Here is a 23,287-nt window from a genome sequence, read left to right on the forward strand (position 1 = left end):
AGGGCCTTGGTCAGGGAGGTGAGCAAGAACCCGATGGTCACTCTGACAGAGCTCCAGAGTGCCTCTGTGGAGATGAGAGAACCTTCCAGAAAGACAACCATCTCTGCAGAATCCCACCAATCAGGCCTTTATGGTTGAGTGGCCAGACGGAAGCCATTCCTCAGTAAAAGGCACATACAGCCCTCTTGGAGTTTGCCAAAAGGCACCTAAAGACTCTCAGACCATGAGAAAGAAGATTCTCTGGTCTGATGAAACCAAGATGAAACTATTTGGCCTGGTGCAGCATGGTAGTAGCAGCATCATGCTGTGGAGTTGTTTTTCAGCAGCATGGACTGCGAGACTAGTCAGGATAGAGGGAAAGAAGCACAGAGCAAGCGATTCTTGATGAAAACCTGCTCCAAAGTGCTCAGGACCTCAGACTAGGGTTAAGATTCACCTTCCAACAGGACAACAACCCTAAGCACACAACCAAGACAATGCAGGAGTGGCTTCGGGACAAGTCTCTGAATGTCCTTGAGTGGCCCAGCCAGAGCACGGACTTGAACACAATCGAACATCTCTGGAGAGACCTGAAAATAGCTGTGCGGCAATGCTCCCCATCCAACCTGACATAGCTTGAGAGGATCTGTAGAGAAGAATGGGAGAAACTCCAAATATAGGTGTGCCAAGCTTGTAGTATCATATCATACCCAAGAAGAACCGAGGCTGTAATCATTGCCAAAGGTGCTTCAACAAAGTACTGAGTAAAGTGTCTGAATAATTATGTAAATGTGATAGTTCTGTGTTTTATTTTTAATATACTTTTGTTAATTTATAGAAACCTGTTTTTGCTTCATCATTATTGGGTATTGTGTGTAGATTGATAAGGGGGATCAACAATTTAATTATTTTTTAGAATAAGGCTGTAACGTAGCAAAATGTGGAAAGAGTTAAGGGGTTGAATACCTTCGGAATGCACTGTATTACAGACAGGGTCAGGGAGAGGTTGAAAATGTCAGTGAAGACAATTGCCAGCTGGTCAGCACATGCTCTGAGTAAGCGTCCTGATAATCCATCTGGCCCTGAGGCCTCGCGAATGTTAACCTTTTTAAAGGGCTCACTCACAGCGGCTACGGAGAGAGTTATCACATAGTCATCCAGAACAGCTGGTGCTCTTACACATTGTTCTGTTTTGCTTGCCTTGAAGTTAGCATATAAATATTTAGCCTGTCTGGTAGGCTTGCATTGCTGGGCTGCCCACTCCTTGAAAGCGTCAACTCTAGTCTTTGGCTCAGTGCGGATGTTGCCTATAATCCAAGGCTTCTGGTTGGGATATGCACGTACGTATGGTCACTGTGGGGACAACGTAATCGATGCACTTATTTATGAAGCTAGTGACTGATGTGTTAAACTCCTCAATAGCGAAAGTCCTGTAGCTTAGCATCCGCTTCATCAGACCACTTGCGTATTGAGTGAGTCATTGATTCCTCCTTTTTGAGTTTTTGCTTGTAAGCAGGAATCAAGAGGATAGAGTTATGGTCAGACATCAAATGTAGGGAGAGCTTTGTATTCGCCTCTGTGTGTGGAGTATAGCTGATCTAGAATTGTTTTCCCTCTAGTTGCACAGGTGACATGCTGGTAGAAATGAGATAAAACTGATTTGAGTTTTCCTGCATTGAAATCCCCGGCCACTAGGAACGCCGCCTCTGTATGAGCATTTTCTTGTTTGTTTATGGCCCTATACAGCTAGTTGAGTGCGGTCTTAGTGTCAGCATCGGTTTGTGGTGGTAAATAAACTACGAAAGATATAGATGAAAACTTGTGTTAAATAGTTGTCTACAGTTTATCATGAGATATTCTAACAAGCGAGCAGAACCTTGAGCCTTCCTTAATATAAGACATTGCGCACCAGCTGTTGTTAACAAAGAGACACACCCCTCCCCCGGAGCTTACTGGACACTACCATTCTCTCCTGCCAATGCACAGAAAACCCAGCTAACCGTATATTATCCATGTACTTGTTCAGCCATGACTCCGAGAAGCATAGGATATTATTTTTCTTCATGTTTTGTTGATGTAATAGTCTCAAACTGAGCTCGTCCAGCTTATTCTCCAGTGATTGCACATTTGCCAACAGAATGGAGGGTACAGGCGGTCTACAACACACAGGCCACGTCCGAATACCCGTACATGCATACTAAATAGTAGGCCGTTTGGGTATGCAAAAACAGAAAGTTACGAATGGTAAGGAACAAGCACGATTGCGCATTAGATGACACATTCTCAGTATGGATGAGTAGTATGTTGATATTTGTTGCTTACTGCATACGTTTTTACCAAACAGTATGTTATAAATAGTATGTAGTATGATTAGTACACAGAATGCAGTTTTAGTAAGTAGTAGGCTAAACAAATTTCACATACGGCCACAGACAGACAGGCACACGGGAGATATATATATACAGCTCAGAACAGGGAAAAACAAAGTCAAAGGGTCACCACAGAGGGCTGAATCATTTCAGATCTTATTAAGAGGAACGGGGGAGGAGGAGACAGGGGAGGGTGAATAAGATTTGAACAGCAGGACCTGACAGGTAATGGGAGGATGGAAAGAGGTATCTAAAAGACGGAGAGAGATGGAGGAGTGTGTGCCCATTTATCTTACCTCACATGGCACTGTGATGGACTGGATCAATAAGCACACTCCAGGAAAGGGGATGTGTATTTAGGTGTGTATGCTCCTACCAGTGTATTTCTCTGTGCATGCACATCTCTCTCTCTCTCTGTGTGTGTGTGTGTGTGTGTGTCAGGGTACTCACAGGGAACATCTTGAAGAGCTGTAATCTATAAGAGGTCCAACCTTTCTTAGCCTTGTAGATGGGCAGAGGAAGCTGTACGTTCCTCGCATACTGAGAGAACAACAACACCAGGAATATAGTGCTAGAGAGAGGGAGAGAGAGGACGAGCAAGAAATACAGAAGTCAGGGGTCAAGGAAAAGCACTAAGCACACTTGCAAACATCCTCTATCTGCTTTGATATGTAGAACAGTTGTCAAGAGAACCAATAACCCGTTGTTGAAGACTGCAAAAAAAAAGACAGCCGAATCCAAAGGTGTAATTCTCAAAAAACACAATGAAATCAATTCATTGATAACTCAAAGAAGTTTACATAGCAAAGAAACACAGATGTTATGTTGTTTGAGATGAGTCGCAAGACAGATTTTCCTGAAATAGACTAAATAAATAAATAACAATGTAGCAGACACAAACAATTACCAACAGTCCTTCTGAACCTAGGCCTAGAGGACTCTGTCTGGAGCACTAAGGGTTCCCACCTCCATTCCGCAGGGGCGACTGCGTCTGCCGGTAATTCAATCTGATTGGCTATTTAATGGGCTGCTATGATAATTGATTGGCTAAGGATGCCTCTGTGGGGCGGGAGTCAGTCTTATAGCAAAAGATCGATAAGATAGAAAGTAAAATGATTTCTTGTTTTCACCTAAATTTGCCATGCATCATAACAAGACAAAGACAACAGACACTATAGGAAAACATATAGAGGGCTGGGAATGTATAGGGGACTATACAAGTAGTCAGTCAGCAGAGATTAGAGCCACAGTATACTACTCACAGCATGGCGATGCCCCAGTGTTTCCCTGCTCTCTCCCCTGCAGCCTGGAAGCCAGACAGGCCGATGAGAGCCACAGTCGGGGTGATAGTTAGGGGCCCGATGTATTTCAACAAGAGCCCAGGGAGCCCCAGGAAGCCAATACACACCTCTATCAGAGATGACACAATGATAGCCCCCTGGATCTGGAGGGCAAAGAGACAGACTTTGGTACAGCCTTGATAGTCTATCGATGTCCTCGTCTCTAATTCTATTCATTGTGACATCGTGATTGAGTTACCGCCTCACACACGCATCAAAACAGGGTTACCAAACCCGCTTACACAAGCCTTATAAAAGGTTAATGCGAGTTAAAGGCCTCTGTCACACTCTCACACACAAACACACACGCACGCAAACGCACAAGGCCAAAGGCTGAGTCACAGCAACAGGTTTAAACAAACATCATCATTTAGAACTCTATCTACTCTACGTTTCAGTGTAGGCCCAGAGGGTATCACTGGGATGTGCTATCTAACATGGGCTTTGAACAATACTGACACAGAACACAGGAGTAGACCTCTCGCTGTACACTATGCAGTGTAAAGATTGGATACTATAAAATATCCCCAACGTCTCCTGCTCTGTCCCCTTCCGTCTCGCATTTAACTTCTCTCTCACCTCTTGTATCCGGGGATGCCAGATGTGTTCAGTGTTGAGCAGCTCAGTCTCGTTGAACATGGAAGGAACCACTGACAGAGGGACGGAGAAGGTAACAGAGAGAAAGATGGAGTGAGAAAAAAGAAAAGAAAAGAAAACAGAAAGAACATAAAAGAAAGCTTAAAACCCATATTTATCATTCTGTTATCGTCTGCGTCCTGGAAAAATAAAAAAAGTTAAAAGTCACGGTTTGTTTTCTGATCTATCACCATGGAGGATCACAAGTACTCTGGCTGACACCAGTTCTCAAATAGCCAGGCTAGTTCACAAGGCGTTTTGTATGACTTTTATTAGTTCTACTTCCAGAGTAATGCAACTTTCATGGAACATGGAGGGGCATGACTACTATCGATTTACATTTAATAAAATCTAAATCTACAAAAAGTGAGATACAAGGTTTTTCCAGGACACCGACGTTATAGATTAGCACACTGGCACCGAACCTGGAAACCTCATCTGATGCCAACCTGAAAACCTCATCTGATGCCAACTGAGGTGCCAGTCAGCACTACTGATGCCAGCTCACGTGGACAGGAGAGTGAGGGTGAGACCAGGTCATAATGAAGGCACTCGTGGGGTGTGTGTATGTGTATACGCGTGTTTGTGTTTACCTGTAGCGTTGCACTTCCACTTGTCTAGTGACAGGATTGCTCTGGCGGGAGCCAGGAAGGCAAAGGCACTTGCCTGGAACAGAGGAAGTCTGGAACGACAACCACACACCAATACACACACACTAAGCATCTTTTATCTTTTTAGCTAAGTGACAACACACACACACACACACACACACCCACCCCAGCAACTCACTCAATTAGAACACGCACACACACACACATTCCTCTAATACACACACTAAGCATATTTGTTTAAGTGATAGATGTGCTTTAGAATCAAAATAATAAATATGTAGTTTCCTTGAATGCAGTTTATGGACAAGGAGTGACTGCAACCCACATGTAAAATTGCTGAAAACTGTAAAGTCAGTTATCATAGTGTGTGTGATAACAGCTGTCATATGATGGTTATATGATGAATATGCCAGTGTTACGTAGCCCTTATGGCTGTGGATTCAAGTCATGTAACCAACAGTTCTCCTGTCTGTCCAATAGGTGTCACTAGTGAACACAGAAGCAGGGTCTACCCTGGCTAGGTAACAGCAACAGCATGGAAACTTACAGAGCTGTGGCGCTGGAATGGAGCAGGTGGTGGCTGATAATTAGCATTCATTTGAATGCTGGCCAGTCAGTGTGCAGGTGGACATCATTATTAACTCTAATCAACAACCAGATTGATGAGATCAATAAATAATGAATAAGCATGGAACTGATATCCATGGAAATGTACAAGGCAGGTGAAATTAGCTATGTCAACAATTAATAAAAATAGGAGGACAACTAGTAACCAGTCATGACACAAAGACATTTGCCTGTTAAGTACCTTTAAAAGCTGCTCTGTATTTGAATGTTTGATATACATCAAATTAACTATCACTTTACTAACATTATTGTTATTACACTGAACAAAAATATAAAAACGCAACATGTAAAGTGTTGGTCCCATGTGTTCATGAGCTGAAATAAAAGACTCCAGAAATGTTCCATATGCACAAAAAGCTTTTTTTTCCCCTCAAATTCTATGAACAAATTTGGTTACATCCCTGTTAGTAACCATTTGTCCTTTGCCAAAATAATCCATCCACCAGACAGGTGTGGCATATCAAGAAGCTGATTAAAACAGCATGATCATTACACAGGTGCACCGTGTGCTGGGGACAATAAAGGGCCACTTTAAAATGTGAAGTTTTGTCACACAACACAATACCACAGATGTCAAAAGTTTTGTGGGAGCGTCCAACTGGCATGACGACTGCAGGAATGCCCACCAGAGCGGTTGCCAGAGAATTGAATGTTAATTTCTCTACCATAAGCTGCCTCCAATGTCGTTTTAGAGTATGGCGTCATGTGAGCGAGCAGCTTGCTGACGTCAACATTGTGAGGGCAGGCATAAGCTACGGACAACAAACACATTTGCATTTTATTGATGTTAATTTGAATGCATGGAGACACCGTGATGAGATCCTAAGCCCCATTGTTGTGTCATTCATCTGCTGCCATCGTCTCACGTTTAAGCATGATAACGCACGTCCCCATGATCTGCACACAATTCCTAGAAGCTGAAAATGTCCCAGTTCTTCCATGGCCTGCATACTCATAGACATGTTGACCACTGAGCATGTTTGGGAAGCTTTGTATCGACATGTACAACAGTGTTTTCCAGTTCTTGTCAATATCCAGCAACTTTGCACAGCCATTGAAGAGGAGTGGGACAACATTCCTCAGGCCACAATCAATAGTCTGATAAACTCTATGCGAAGGAGATGTGTCATGCTGCATGAGGCAAATGGTGATCACACCCAGTACGGACTGCTTTACTGATTCACACCCCTACCTTTATTTTTTTTAAAGGTATCTGTGACCAACAGATGATTATCTGTATTCTCAGTCATGTGACATCCATATATTAGGAACCAATACATTTATTTCAATTGACTGATTTCCTTATATGAACTTATATGAAATATTTGCCTGTTCCGTTTATATTTTTGCTCAGTATATAGTAGATTAGACTGAAAGTAGGCCATTTGAGTGTCATCGTCACTGACGTGTGTGTGTGTGTGTGTGTGTGTGGGGGGAGTGAGACAGATGGAGAGAGAGAGAGAACAAGAGAGAAAGGGGGAGAGATCGTGACAAACACAGACACCAATTTACCCAGCAGCACTCATCTACTTCAGAGGGTCACATGTTGTCCCCAGGTGGGACCAGCTGTGCACACACTGACACGCAAACACACACACATCAGCGCTACACTCAGACAGAAACACTTTAGAAATACACTGGTAGGGGCACATGTCAGCACACACACAAACAAGTCACCTTTCCTAGAACAGTGTGTGTGCTCACTGATCTGACCTCACTGGATACTGTGACTCAAACACAGCCACTAGCACTCCTCACCACTCACTCTCCATTTCTCTTTGCCTCCCTTCCGCCCTGCCTTTGTCGCCTCTTATCCATCTCTTCAGCCCTCAACCTCAGCCCCCCTCCCTCCCTCCCCTCCACTCCCGCCCTCTCCATGTTGCAGAGTTGACACAGATAGCTGTGATTTGTGACACAGAAATGACAGTCATTAGTGAAAAGATGGACGTCATATTGACGTTTGATCAGTTGGCTACAGATTGTGTTGTGAGAGATATACAATGAAGCAGAGAACAGCTCTCACTAACAACTTCTCAAATGCTTCTTTGAGTTCTCGCAGCCTGTGATAATGTTCATTACATGGCACAGAAGTTGTTTTTTTAAAACTGATCGGGGCATTAGAGGTCTGCGCGGGACGGATTTATTTATACCGCTCCCGCAGCTTTCATACCGCACCCGCCGACTCTCACTACAACAAGAATTGGTCGCGAAACCAAAAGCAGTACCGCAATTTTAGGCGCATAGGCAATATCAAAATGGGCAAATATAACCTAAGAAATACATAAATTAACACTGAATCTCACGTGAACCATTATATTAGACTATCGGTATTACCCAGATATAATCAGCCAATAGGCTAGACGTAGTTTTAATATAGCAGAGTTGGAGATACTTGCATATTCTCTTGAGCTTTGTTTTATAGGAGTGGGATGATGTTCAGACGGAGACAATACGGGTGATCAATATTTATGTCTAGGTATTTATCAATATTAATGTCAATGTAGTAAACTATAGCCTAATCATATGTATTTAGTACATTTCCTTGGAAAGATAATTGCCCAGTTCTTCTCCACCTATGCATAGGCTATAGAGCCCACTCTATGAATATAATAATAACAATAAAATAAATGGCATTTAGGAGACGCTTTTATCCAAAGCAACTTATAGGCTATACATGGTCACTCCAACGTCTGCTGTGGCCATACAGCATTTACTGTGAGGCGGACTCTGCAGAAGTCAGAGTAAACATACTTTTTTCGCTTCGCTGATCTGTGGTGAAGGAAGTTTATTTGAATTTTTTATTAGCCCTTTTTCTCCCCAATTGGTAGTTACAGTCTTGTCCCTATCGCTGCAACTGCCGTATGGACTCGGGAGAGGGGAAGGTCGAGAGCCAAGCCGCACTGCTTCTTGACACAATGCCCGCTTAACCCGGAAGCCAGTCGCACCAACGAGTCGGAGGAAACACCTGGCGACCGTGTCAGCGTGCATTGCGCCCGGCCCGCCACAGGAGTCGCTAGTGCGCGATGGGACAAGAATATCCATGCCAGCCAAACCCTCCATAACCCGGACGACACTGGGACAATTATGCGCTGCCTCATGCGTCTCCCGGTCGCGACCGGCTGCGACAGAGCCTGGACTCGAACCAGAATTTCTAGTGGCACAGCTAGAGCCCTGCACATTGTTACATGTAGAAAAACATCTTGATTGCTGGCGCTGAATATGTCTATATCGGTCTGCTAATACAGGATTAGTAAAGGCCCAGGGCATAAATGTAAACAAAATATATTTGAGTGTTTACCAGCATTTGTAACTTGAGTCTGATAATTATCTGTACAAAACAGTTACTCTGATAATACTTGTGAAACATAAAAATACTTGCTTGATATGTTTTCCAGTTTCTTGAAATACTTTGCAAACACAACTTTATTTCTATGTTGTTACAGTTTTTGTTTTAGGTTGGACTTTAGCACATGTAGCTCGTTAGTGCATGGGGCACACCGATTGGTGTCACCTCCTTAGTCTGTATGTGTTACACCTGTGCTGGTTGCCATCTCGTTAGTGGGAAGGTCTTTCACCTTTGCTTGCCCACGTGCTATTTAAGAGTGGCTGGCCAAGTTCTCCAATTGTCTTGGTAGATGGTTAACACTTTTAGTTGGTGTTCCCTACTCTGATTTCTAGACAGGCAACTTAACTAGAAGCAGCAAATTCGGATTGTGTGAATGCAGCAGCAAATGTGCTTTTATTACAATAGGTAGGCTAACACGTATGAAGCAGAAAGACAACTTTTTCCAAACAATCTGCAGGACAACAAAAAATATTTATCCCTAAGTTATCTGTCGGAAATCGCAGCCCTCTATGGTGCACAATCGCTATGTATAGGTTAATCCTCTGTGTATGCAAGTGCTGTGTAATCAGTCCTAACTGCAGGACTAAAGACAGGAGAGTCAGGTCCATAATTATTGATACCCTTGATAAAGATGAGCAAAAAAGACTAAAGTAAATACTGTGCTATATTGCATGCTCAAAATGTAAATTATATTTTACCATAAGTATGAGGTAGTTTTCTGCATATTATTTTTTTTCAACGCCAAACCCACCACTGGTGTGCATGGCCTTATAGCTATGTTTTAATGTTATCTGACCGTAGAACCGGTTCCAATCCAAGTGCCAATGGCGTTTATCAAACTCCAGGCGGTGCTATGGTCAGATGACATGAAAATAGAGCTCTTTGGCCCACATTTATGGTTCTTCGGTTGAAGGGTTCAGTTGGACACAGCTTAAATTACATCAACCCATTTTTCACAGCAGTCCTATGTGGCTGAACGCCTGGTTTCTCCTTGAGCTGAGAGGAGTGTGTGAGAGCCAGGCAGACAGAGGTCTGCCATACCACTGGTCTGTGAGTGTATGTCCAGTTCTTTTCAGGGCTGTAGCCTGACTATTAGACACTGTAGCCGCTGAAACAGTAAAATACTGCTTAATTCTCTCGTTTCACACAGGAATCACTCAAGGCCATGAGACTAGCGGAGTACTTTCTGTGTGTCCAGCGTGTGTGTCCAGTGTGTGTGTGCAGTGATTTTCTGTCAGTGCTGCTGTGTCTTGGCCATGAGACTGAGACGTGCAAACACAATTAGAAACAGATTACCATGACGTGACATGGCATCTAGCAACACATTCACGTGTGGTAGCGATAATAACCATGGCAACAATGATGAAACCTGGCTGTGGTATTTCTAAAGGATATCATATTTCTAGAGTGAGCGAGAGAGTGGGCAAGGGGAGGGAGAGACAGAGAGGAGAGAACAGAAGGGCATCTCAGGTCACACTGACTCACGGAGTCAAATTTGAACCTCTAACCACAGTGAGGAGAGGAAGAACTGAAAAAGAAAGAGGGAACGAAAAGGAGAGAAAAAGAAAAGGATTGAGTGTTTCCTGTAGAGGGAGAGGTGGAAGAGAGAGAGAAGAAAAAAAAATGGAGTGCTTGTTTGTCCATTCAGTCAATGCTCCTCACCATGTAGCCCTAAACATACCCCTAACGCTAACCACATTGTGTAGAATGTAAAGCTAAGGATATCTTCTCCCACAGTTTGGTTTACTGTTGACACCAAACATTCATGACATACTCAGGCTGACAACCCAAATGGCTCCCTATATCATAGTGCACTACGTTTGACCAGAGCCGGCAGAATATGGTGCCAGTTTGGAGGAACCCCCCGGACACACATTTTGCTACACCCGCAATAACACCTGCTAAATGTGTATGTGATCAATAACATTTGACACACACACACACACGATAGAGGGATAAAGAGGAACAGAGGAAGAGAAAGGATGGAGGAGTGACTTTTCACAGTCTCTTCACTGTCTATTATGCCAACATGGTACTTGGAGGGAGAGCGAGGACAGAGGAGAGAGTAGGGGGTGAGAGGCAGAGGGTATAAGGAGAGAGAGGAGATGGAGAGAACACTAGAGAAAGAGAGAGGGGTGTAAAATATTTTACAAGCAGTAAAGGGGAAAGTGCAGGAGAGAAGACCAATAGCAGAGTATTCTAGAGTATTATGGACATAGGCCTGTAGCCACAACACTGGCCTACAGTTTCCCTTGGTGCCTGCATATGCCCTAAACCCATCACTGTGTGTGTGTGTGTGTGTGTGTGTGTGTGAGTGTGTGTGTGTGTGTGTGTGTGTGTGTGTGTGTGTGTGTGTGTGTGTGTGTGTGTGTGTGTGTGTGTACCTGCAGCCCAGTGTCGTCTGTAGCAGGGTGGTGATTCCCACACAGAAGAAGATAGTTCCTATGAGCTGACTGGTAGCCCACTGGTCAAACCCTACACACATGGCTTCAGCTAGCAGGAATGGCACCGCAATGGTACCACTGAAACATGTCAGGTAGTGCTAGAGTGAGAGAAGAGAGGGTTAAATTGTGAAAGTGTGTGTGTGTGCGTGCGACAGTGAAGCAGAGCATCAACTTTCATAAGAGTATGTTTTATAAGCATCAGTGTGAAGGGGAGGGGCTTAGTTACATCAGAAGTGGGGAGACTATGTTACATCATATGGGTTATAGAAGGGGAAATAGGAGGACACTTGAATAAGCAGTGAGATGGCATTTTTTGATCTGGGCATGGCTGCATCTGAACATTGTCTGAAGTGGCTTCCACTTTTTGTCTCCTCTTGTTCATCTGCACTGGTAACAAAGGACAGGTTAAAGCAATAGGGAGGATCCCAATCAGGCATTACCTTTCACCTCTCCAAGTATTTCACATCAGTGCAGATAAAGGAGAGGAGACAAGGAGAGGAAGCCATGTTATGCAGTTGCAGCCTAGGTAATAGAATATCTCTGAGGACACAAGGCAGTTGTCATTATTTGCATATTACACATATAATCAGACAGTCAACTGCATAAAAACCAGTGGCGACACGTCATTCAGGGCAGGTGGGGCAAGCAATAGGCTAACTAAATTCATGATTATCTCAGTGTCTTTGTGGTCCAGTGTGTACAGCTGCTGACAATGGCACACACACGCCAGAGTAGGCATGGATTCGAATCCGGCCCACTACTGCCCATGATATATTTTGAGGAACTAGTACTTTTCTAGTGACTCTCTGTGGGCTGTAGTTGTACTCTTACTCAAGCAATTTCTGAAGGAAATAACTTGCTTTTTTACTACATTACATTTGACCAAATCACTTTGTTACATAGATTTATATTATTATATAATAATAACCAAATTAAATTAAATGTACATTGAATCAAACTATTGGTTCCCTTTTACATGCATGAACATTTCATAACCCCTTGACCAAGGAAATGTATTCAAAATAGCTTGTCATCAAAACTCTTTTAGTCCATTGACTCTCAAAGTCGTCCGTCAAACCCAGTTCAATCTCGACCACAGCTCTTCATATTTTTGTTATTGGGTTCTTATCCAGATGCGAGGTAAATTGCACTTTAATTACCTTCTGCGTTTCCAATATTATATATTTCTGGAGTAAGATAAGTACTTCTAAAATATAATTCTGCTGCTGAAATTGAGTTGAGGACAAGTGCAAATGAAATGCCTAGGTAGCTAACTAGCTGGTTTTGGCTAACCCAGAATTTGACAGAAAAAGATGAATCTCCTGTTTTAAGCTCCTCATACGATCTCCGTCTCCCAACTAGTCACTTTGTTATTGGCAAAAAGAGTGAGGAGTAATCAGATGTTTGTGGCAATAGCTAACTAGCTATCACATTAGGTTGAAACTAGATACGCTGTCTAAACTAGCTAACTGTAGTGTCAACCATGTAACTAGCTAACGTTAGCTAGATCAACGGTTCAGTCTACTGCAGCATCCATGCATTGCCCTCTCTCTCTCTCTCTCTCTCTCGGTCTAAATGTCATTCAGTTTTTGTGACAGGGCCTATAAGCACCTCTGTCATACTGTCAGTGTATCATCTCAGTAAGCTTTTTGTGCCAGACTAGAAATCACTTTTTTTTTGTGTCTTTTTATTTACAGCTTGTAGCGGCACAACCGAGGGTGAGGAGAATGGGCCAGCCAAGAAAAGAAGAGATACAGCTAATCAAAAATTGACTTTTCGAAGCAGGTTAGGAGAATTAACGTAGCAGGTTAGAGTAGATTAAGGTTAGGAAAAGGGTTAGGATTAGCTAAAATCTATCTTTTTTTTTTTACGTCAATTTAAATCCATGGTGAAATGTGTCTGATTTGCATACTAGTAACATGATTGATAGTGACATTTCGGTACTGATTGTTTGACTGTTGTAACACTAACCTGTTCATTCTAAGTGAAAAATTAAACATCACACTTGCTGTAAATATTTTTAGTATGCATTTACCATCACATACACTTGAAATGATATTGTGAAATATATGTTCAGTAATGGTATTGAAATTGTAAAATAATTCCAATGTCTCGAGTACCATATAGCTTTATGAAATTGTGCACATTGAAAGATATTAAGTCAACATTGAATGACCACAATTGAAACTGTACAGCCTACGGACTTTGTTTAATGTCAGTTTTCATTGGAGAATATCTGTGCTGGGGGACATCTGCAAGATGGTGCTGTCAGGCTTTAATAATAAATAAATTGCACTAAGTTGTTATCCTTTTGTTTTGCTTTCACAGTTTAACCAACAGGTGTAAAAAATTACCAAACAAAATTTGTAACTAGTACTTAAGTAGTTTTCTGACCGGATACTATTTTTACTCTTACTTCAGTAGTTTCTTAAGGCTGAAATTAACGGTACTTTTACTTAAGTACTCTACCCACCTCTGCAAATTATACATAGCCTAACTATAAAACATGGGCGAGCATCCACGCTGGAGGAAAGTTCATCGTTCTACAGTACTGTAGGCATACATCTGTCAATCATCAATTTAGCCAGGGAAACACAAACAGTAGATTATCTGTTTTCAAACCTTTCATTATGTGACTATGAATAAGCTAACGGGTAGCCTATAGGAATATAATAAAATAACAAGGGGCTTATTGCAACCATCGATGGCACTAAATTATTGCCAACTGAGGTCTCGTTAAACCATCAATATGCGCTAAATTCTCCCACACAGCTGATCTCAATTGCAAGCATTATTGGTCACCTCTACCGCTTCCAAATAGATGATGTCAGTATTACCTTAGTCAGAGATCTGTAGATAATGACGAGATGCTCATATCTTTGCCCAATGGGGGTCGCCCCAAAGGCAGGCAACAAGCTTAGATCTGCATATTAAGCCCATAGAAACGCATTGGGCTTATTTTGCCGAGAGTGAGCCTTTTCACTTTGCCTCTTCCTCTCTGCCTTGGGCCTGCTTGCAGCCAAAGTCTTTCAAGATATGTTCGCCCTCTGGTTGGTATTGTCATCGAAACAATTTGGTCCATTTTTAACAGACTAAGGGCGATTGATCTATTTTACAAGCATTCTGTACAATAGAAATAAAGAATTTCCTCGTTTAGACACTTGTATATCGTAGCCTAGTAGAGACCAATAACTACAATGTGTTATTAAGCTATGTAAAATGATGGTTGTTGATGTGTATGGCTGCATCTCAGATACATTCTTGCACATTTAAGTGTTGCAGTAATACAACCTAAGCCTATAGCATGAGCGAGCGAGAACATTATTTTAAGATAGCGAGCCCTGATCCCAATGACTCGACTGCCCCCGAATGGAGAAAGAGAACTGCTAAAATTTAGCCAATCACAAGACTCATTTTAATTTCCTGAACCTTCAGGAAAATTCTCTGCAACAAAAGACTGATCAAGTTAAGATCAGACATCTGTAAGACGTTTTTCTACAGACCCAGAGTCAAATAAACTTGTGGATACCATGTTTATGTCTCTGCGTGTAGTAGCAGTGCTAGAGGCTTCACTAAAGACCCGGATTCGATCCCAGGCTGTATCACAACCGGCAGTGATCGGGAGTCCCATAAGGAGGTGCACATTTGGCCCAGCATAGGCCGGGTTAGGGGAGGGTTTGGCCGAGGTAGGCCGTCATTGTAAATAAGAATGTTTTCTTAACTGACTAGTTGGAGGTAGTTAGAGATAGCTTTGCGAGCCAATGCTAATTAGCGCAATGACTGGAAGTCTACAGGTACGCTATATAGACTTCCTGTCATTGCCCTAATACTAGCTCGCATTGGCTCGCGAAACTACCTCTAACTTCCTTCATACTGTACACCGAGACATACAAATGGTATCAACAAGTTCATCTGACATTCAAAAACGGCTTCATTGCCAGAATCTCACAATACCCCTTTAAAAAGGTAACCCAGAGGTACCAAGGGGGATGTGTTTGTGTGTGTGTGTGTGCTTGCATGCGTCTCACCTGTAATCCCAGGAATATACACAGGTACCAGGGAGGAGTGTCTTCAATGGTATAGATCATGTCCATTCTCCTGGCGTCCATACTGTCTGCACTGTCCAAAGTCTCCGACATGGAACTCTATACACAAACAAAATGGTGAGAACTATAGATGTACAACCTCAAAAACACCACAGGCTATATGGTCTCTGGAGTAAAGGGTTAAGACTAAGTGTTTGTCTAAGTGTAGTTTAGTGTTACAGGTAGCAATCTCTTTGTAAGTGTGTGTGCCCGAGGGAGGTAAAAACCTGAACCCAACCACTCTAGGGACTGTCATTAAAGCATTAGTTACTGACATGAGTCACATGTGGTAGGATGAATTATAGGCCCAAATGGCCTATTCAGTTCACTACTTTCGACCAGGGCCCATAGTCACAGGCTGATGAGGTCACAGCCACATGTCCAGACAGAGACAGAGGGGGAGGAGTGGGGAGCGGGGAATTCAGAATGAAAGAAGAGAAACTAAAAGATTCAGCAAGAGAGTTTGGTAATGAAGAAAGACTAGGGAGGGAGGGATTTAGAAACATAGAGGGAGAGAGAATAAGAAAGAGATTCAAAACAGACAGCGATGAGAACTTCTTCCTGCCTCTGTGACCTCTCTCTCAGTCTCTTTCATGTCTTGTTCTCACGCGAGGGGAAAAGTGCAGAGTCACAGTGACAGGGAGAGGAGGGGATGATCAAAAGAGCAAGCTAGGGGAGAGAGGGGGAGGAAGGTAAGGATAAACAGAGGATGTAGGGCGATTAGTGAGATGAGAAGGGAGAGTTAGGAGTTTGAAGTGTGCGTGCGCCTTGTACTTTCTCTCCTCCCTGGTTCTCTTCAGTGTAGACGGCCATCAGCTCAGTGTCTTCAGTGTCCTGCTCTCCAGCGGCCTGTCCCACTCCGTTAACCACCACCTACAGTACAGCACAGACAGATACATGGCAATACTCTATCCATCTACAGGACAGTACATACACAAACAATGTAATTACCAAGAACTGACAATGTAATTATCACAGTCTTACTCCCAACAACATGTATTTCAGGCCCTTCAACAGCAGGTCTACAACATGTCAATGAAGGAGGAGTGGTAGAGATCGTATCATGCAGAATGTATAATGCATGTTTACAATACATATAATAGAAAGTGCTATGGTGGGTTTGTTGCATTCCAAACTTTTGAATTAAGTGTTATGCTCATACACTGTGCATTTGCAGTGATGCCGTTTGTTTTGGCAGAGCAAAAACGCCCCCTTAAGTGTTTTGCAAACAGTTCACACACACACACACACACACACACACACACACACACACACACACACACACACACACAACATTTTCTTTTTTAAATTTAACCTTTATTTAACCAGGAAGGGTTAAAAGTAACACAACTAACACACTTGCGTACGCACAAGTGTGTGTGTGTGTGTGTGTGTGTGTGTGTGTGTGTGTGTGTGTATCTGCAAGACAGAGTACATTTCATTTCAAGGAAAGCAAAGCAAGGATGCTTGCTTGGGTAAGGTTAACAAAACTATTGGACCTAACACACAAGGACAGCCTCTGTGTTGCTTTGGGGGCCTTTGCAGCTCAGCTTAATAAAAAGGAACCAGGGGAAAAAGAGGGCCATAAGTAAATTAGTTCCTTCACTAGTACATGCACTGGTCTATTCTTCACACTGTCAGACACACATATGCTCTAGGGATCCAGGGTGTGTGTTGTATCCTGTTTGATGGTTGTGTTCTCTGTCTGTCACTTGGTTAGCAAATTATAGATGAAGGTCACGAACACACACACACACACACACACACTTTGAGGATGCGTCTTTGCATCTCGTCTGTCAGGCATGAAAAATAACAAATGACTTTCGTTCTGACTCAAATGTCATCGGCATTAAACTGTGTGTGTGTTTGTGTGTGTGTGTGAGAGAGAGATAGAGAACCTTGCCTGGGGACACATTACATTTGATCCTACTGCCCATTTTTCACTAGCTTGTAAAGATCACTTCTGGCAGAACAGACAACAGATGAGAGACCTTAGAATAAACTGAATATTAGGTTCTAGACAATGGATCCTAAATGAAAGATTATACATTACACGGTCTGTTTTTGTTTGGTTTTTCTGTCTGTCTGTCATTTGTATTAATGGACATTAACTAATGTCCCAGAACATCACAAAACTAGTAACCTCGGATGGGGAAGGCATGCAGGGAGAGCTATGGAGGGAGAGGACCTGAGAGGTGAGCTCCAGGATTAAGATGAAGTCCACCTGGCCATGCTGCTGTTCCAAAAAGAATGACATAATGATGGGAGTCCACCTGGAGGTGGGACTATTGCTGTACAGGTCATTGAGAATAGCCACTGTGTCCCTTTATCCACCTCTGTCCCATTCAGCCATTCAGTAACAGCAGAGAGGAGCATGTGAATTGGATACTTATAATGCATTCAGACAGTATTCACACCCTTTGACTTTTCCCACATTTTGTTGTGTTACAGCCTGAATTTAAAATGGATTCAATTGAGATTTTGTGTCACTGACCGACACACAATACCCCATCATTATGTCAAAGTGGAATTGTGTTTTTAGAAATGTTAACAAACGAATTAAAAATTAAAAGCTGAAATGTCTTGAGTTAATAAACATTCAACCCCTTTGTTATGGCAAGCCAAAATAAGTTCAGGGGTGAAAATGTTGCTTAATAAGTCACATAAAAAGTTGCATGGACTCTGTGTGCATAGTGTTAGTGTTTAACATGGTTTTTGAATGACTACCTCATTTCTGTACCCCACACATACAATTATCTGTAAAGTCCCTCAGTCGAGCAGTGAATTTCAAACACAGATTCAACCCCAAATCCAACACAACATCACTGAGTACCACTCATCATATTTTCAAGCATGGTGGTGGCTGCATCATGTTATAGGTATGCTTGTCATTGGCATGCACTAGGGAGTTCTTTTAGGATAAAAAGATACGGAGTAGACCTAAGCACAGGCAAAATCCCAGAGGAAAACCTTGTTCAGTCTGCTTTCCAATAGGCACTGAGACAAATGCACCTTTCAGCAGGACAATAGCCTAAAATACAAGGCCAAATATACACTGGAGTTGCTTACCAAGATGACATTGAATGTTCCGGAGTTGCATAGTTACAGTTTTGACTTAAATCTATGGCAAGACTTGAAAATGTCAGTCTAGTATTGAACAACAACAAACTTGACAGAGCTTGAATCATTTTAAAAAGAATAATGTGCAAATACAGTGCATTGGGAAAGTATTCAGACCCCTTGACTTTTTCCACAATTTGTTACGTTACAGCCTTATTTTAAAATTGATAAATAAAACAAAATCCTCAATCTACACACAATACCCATATCGACAAAGCGAAAACATTTATTATTTATATAAATATGCAAAAAATTTACAGAAATACCTTATTTACATAAGTATTCAGACCCTTTCTGTGAGACTCAAAATTGATCTCAGGTGCATCTTGTAGAAACATCTCAAGGATGATGAATGGAAACAACTTGGAGTCCACCTGTAGTAAATTACATTTATTGGGCATGATTTGGTCCCACAGTTGACAGAGCACGTCCAAGCAAAAACCAAGCCATGAGATCGAAGGAATTGTCCGTAGAGCTCCAAGATAGGATTGTGTCGAGGCACAGATCTGGGGAAGGGTACCAAAGAATGTCTGCAGCATTGAAGGTCCCCAAGAACAATGTGACTTGCATCCTTCTTAAATGGAAAAAGATTAAAACCACCAAGACTCTTCCTAGAGCTGGCTGCCCGACCAAACTGAGCAATCGGGTGAGAAGGGCACTGTCAGAGCTCCAGAGTTCCTCTGTGGAGATGGGAGAACCTTCCAGAAGGACAACCATCTCTGCAGCACTCCACCAATCAGAACCTTACGGTAGAGTGGCCAGACAAAAGCCAGTCATCAAGTAAAAGGCACATGACAGGTCACTTGTAGGCACCTAAAGGACTCTCAGACCATGAGAAACAAGATTCTCTGGTCTGATGAAACCAAGATTGAACTCTTTGGCCTGAATGCCAAGCGTCACGTCACGTCTGGAGGAAACCTGGCACCATCCCTACGGTAAAGCATGGTGGTGGCAGCATCATACTGTGGGGATTTTTTCAGCGGCAGGGACTTGGAAACTAGTCAGGATCGATTGAAAGATGAACAGAGCGAAGTACAGAGAGATCGTTGATGAAAACCTGCTCCAGAGCACTCAGGACCTCAGATTTGGGTAAAGGTGTACCTTCCAACAAGACAACGACACTAAGCACACATTGCCAAAGGTGCTTCAACAAGGCACTGAGTAAAGTTTTTTTTATTTGCATACATTTGCAAACATTTCTAAAAACCTGTTTTTGCTTTGTCGTTATAGGGTCTTTTGTGTAGATTGATTAGAAGAAGAAAATGATTTCATCAATTTGAGAATAAGGCTGTAACGTAACAAAATGTGGAAAAAGTCAAGGAGTCTGAATACCTTCAGAATGCACTGTATTGTACAATCCAGGTGTGCAAACCTCTTCGAGACTTACAACTATAATTGCTGCCAAAGGTGATTCCAACATATATTGACTCAAGTGTGTGAATATTTAATAAATTAGCAAATTTACATTTATAAAAACACATTCTCTTCATGGGATAGATGGGTGAGAATTGTTTTTTAAAATTTTGAAATCCATTTTTAATTCAGGCTGTAACACAAGAAAATGTGAATACGTTAAGGCACTATGGTTGTAAATCTCTGATGGAATCAAAAACAGGACAGGCTTTGTGTTCGAGTTTCTCAGTATCACATGCGTCCGTCCATCTGTTTGTGGCTCGGGAAACCCTCGTTCTAGCTGACTTGTGTGATGCCCATGAGGGGACTGTGCTGCAACCAAGAGGGAATGGCCAGAACAAAAAAAACTATCACAACATGTGTGTGACCTTGAAGAGTGTTAAGTGATCCTAATGACAGGTCTGTATGTATGGTGGCCTAACCCTGTCATTACAAATCAATCCTCTGTCAGTGTGTCAGCTTGATGACCCTTAACTGCCTAAATCCCCCTGTGCAAGCAGACACGCACACAGATGCATGCATACAGACAGAAATACATACACACGCACTCGCGCACACAAGTATACTGTACCGGAATGGGGTAGAAGTCTGCTCTCTGTTTGTTCTCCTCCTCATACTTCGCTCCTTCTCCCTCCATCGACTTAGAGGTGATATTCTTCCCCATGCCCATTCCTCGCTCCTCCTCTTCCCTCACTCTCCCCGTCGCTCTCTCCGGTAGAAACACTGCAGATTGCCCCTTCAGCTCCCTTACATGTTCCAGGACTGTGTCATCTACTGAGAGAGAGAGAAAGAGGGTGAGAAAGAGGGGAGGGAGAGATTGATTATTTACTATGACTTTCCTGAGTGTGGCCATGAGGCCATCTAGACTAGAGTAGTACAGAAGGCACTGTACTATGTAGAGTATTTTAGAACCTGGGCCCTTTGCCCACTGAATCAAAAGCTCCACGGGGGTCACTGAGGCTGTGGCTGGGGCTAGGAAGCAGGGTTGGACCTAAAGCTGAGTTTACAGAGAGACAGTGGTCTGGTCCTGGTTCCAGAGCCCAAGACTTGACCTGAGGCAACAGTATCTGCACAGTCACCTTCTCTTTACCCTAGACTGGATCATCAAAATGTCAGAGGGGATCCAGGACTGTGGAAAGACCTGATACTGGTATGGGCCTGGAAGACCCAGAATGAGTTCAAAATGGCACCCTATTCCCTCTATAGTGCAATACTTTTGATCAGAGCTCTATAGGCCCTGGTCAAAAGTACTGCACTAAAAGGTGAATATGGTGCAATTCGAGACACAAACCCAGATGTATGTACTAATACAGTACATGCTGTCGATTACAAACAGAGAAGGGGGTAGGGGACGAGGGAGGAGACCAAGGATAAAGGATAAAGACAGGGCATTGGGAAGGATAAAGACAGGGCATTGAGAAGGGTAAAGACAGGGCATTGAGAAGGGTAAAGACAGGGCATTGAGAAGGGTAAAGACAGGGCATTGAGAAGGGTAAAGACAGGGCATTGAGAAGGGTAAAGACAGGGCATTGAGAAGGGTAAAGACAGGGCATTGAGAAGGGTAAAGACAGGGCATTGAGAAGGACAGGGCATTGAGAAGGGTAAGGACAGGGCATTGAGATGGGTAAAGACAGGGCATTGAGATGGGTAAAGACAGGGCATTGAGAAGGGTAAAGACAGGGCATTGAGAAGGGTAAAGACAGGACATTGAGAAGGGTAAAGACAGGGCATTGAGAAGGGTAAAGACAGGGCATTGGGGAGGGGCAGATAGGGTCAAAAGTAAAGCAGAGTAGACAGGGAAAATGAGGAGGAGAGTGAGGGATAGACAAAGGAGGAGAGAAAGAAGGTAGAGGGATAAAAGGTCAGAGATGGGAAGGAGGAGAAGAAAGCGTGAGGAGAGAGAAGGAGAGCAGGATAGAAGCAGGGAGTTAAGTTTGTTAGTCAGGAGGTGGTGTTATTTCTTGCATCATGTCAACTCCACTCACTCCTCATGTCATCTTTCACTGTCTCGCCCCCACCCACTGTCTCGCCCCCACCCACTGTCTCGCCCCCAACCACTGTCTCGCCCCCACCCACTGTCTCGCCCCCACCCACTGTCTCGCCCCCACCCACTGTCTCGCCCCCACCCACTGTCTCGCCCCCACCCACTGTCTCGCCCCCACCCACTGTCTCGCCCCCATGAGACACAAGGCCTTCTTGTCAGACTAATACCTTTCCATCAACACCCTCACCCCATCCCTCGGCTTTAAAAATGACAGACTAAGCCTCCTCTCCAGTCTCCAGAGAAAGCTTTTTAGTCCAGGAGTAGCTTTAATCTAGTTCCGGGAAACTAGCCCTGAGCTTCCTTCTGTCCTTAGCCTTTCCTTACCCTTATTCTACCTCCTCTGCACCAACCCTCTTCTCCCATCCTCCATTCTTCTACCTCCCCCTTCTCTCTTGTGTCTGCCAGCAGTGTTGACTGCGCCCCTCTTCTCCACCTTGCCTTCTCATCCATCTTCAGGTTTTGGATTGGTCAATGTGTGAAGTACCTAGTTGACATCATGCCCCCCCCCCCTCCCTAAGCCGCTCACCCCTTCCTTCCCCCAGTTAGTGTTTAATGTTGGCAAGTAAAGTACCTAGTTGACACATCCCATCGCTCCTGTCGAGCTGGGCGGCGGGGTGCATCTGTGTGGGAGGGCTGAAAGAGGGGGGAAAGCGATAGAGAGGGGAGGGGGAGAAAGAGGCTGAGAGACAGAGGAGAGAGGTGGACAGTTGAGGGGTAAGGGGAGAGGGTGAGATAGTAGTTAAAAATGACAGCCAACATTCATTAACTGTTCATCAGTCAGGTAATTAGTGAGATTGATTAATTGAGCCCTCTCTCTATACACACACACACACAAGCTTGTTACAAAGCCATAGGCCTATCACACACACACCTTTTCGTGACATGTACGTAATAATAAAACACATGAGTTGGTGCCCTAACAGGCTGTCCTACAGTGGCAGTCTGTCCCATAGTAGACTACAGTGGTGTGTGTGTGTATGGTCTGTCCCAAAGGCTACAGTGTTATGTGTGACAGAGACTACCACAGCTCTGTTTCTCCCGGCTCAATTCGTTCTGATGAGCCCAGTTTTAACATGAGGAGACACTAGCATGTGAGTCGAGCGGAACGAGAGAGAGAGACAGAGACAGAGACTTTGTGTCTGTGCGACTGACTGACTTGCACACCATTACTACCCCGGGGGCATGGAAACCATGAACATCAACAACATCAAAGGGCTCATCACATTTGTCAGAGAGAGCGTCCACCCTGAGACACAGAGAGAAACCCAGAGTT

General features: G+C 43.4%; 1 protein-coding gene across 1 annotated transcript in view; it reads right to left on the reverse strand.

Annotated features, from left to right (window-relative positions):
* The window catches only part of LOC112249509 (solute carrier family 23 member 2-like), a 30,374-nt gene extending 7,684 nt beyond the window's left edge, over positions 1-22,690 (reverse strand). The window contains 9 exon segments of the mRNA XM_042320676.1: positions 2,799-2,919; positions 3,611-3,792; positions 4,268-4,338; positions 4,918-5,006; positions 11,293-11,450; positions 15,381-15,497; positions 16,212-16,310; positions 20,542-20,744; positions 22,586-22,690. Of these exon segments, the coding sequence (XP_042176610.1) occupies positions 2,799-2,919; positions 3,611-3,792; positions 4,268-4,338; positions 4,918-5,006; positions 11,293-11,450; positions 15,381-15,497; positions 16,212-16,310; positions 20,542-20,744; positions 22,586-22,634 (1,089 nt within the window). The 5' untranslated portion in view covers positions 22,635-22,690.
* Positions 22,691-23,287: the final 597 nt, after the last annotated feature.

This window comes from Oncorhynchus tshawytscha, linkage group LG04, assembly GCF_018296145.1.
Source record: "Oncorhynchus tshawytscha isolate Ot180627B linkage group LG04, Otsh_v2.0, whole genome shotgun sequence".
In the NCBI taxonomy this organism is placed as follows: Eukaryota; Metazoa; Chordata; class Actinopteri; order Salmoniformes; family Salmonidae; genus Oncorhynchus; species Oncorhynchus tshawytscha.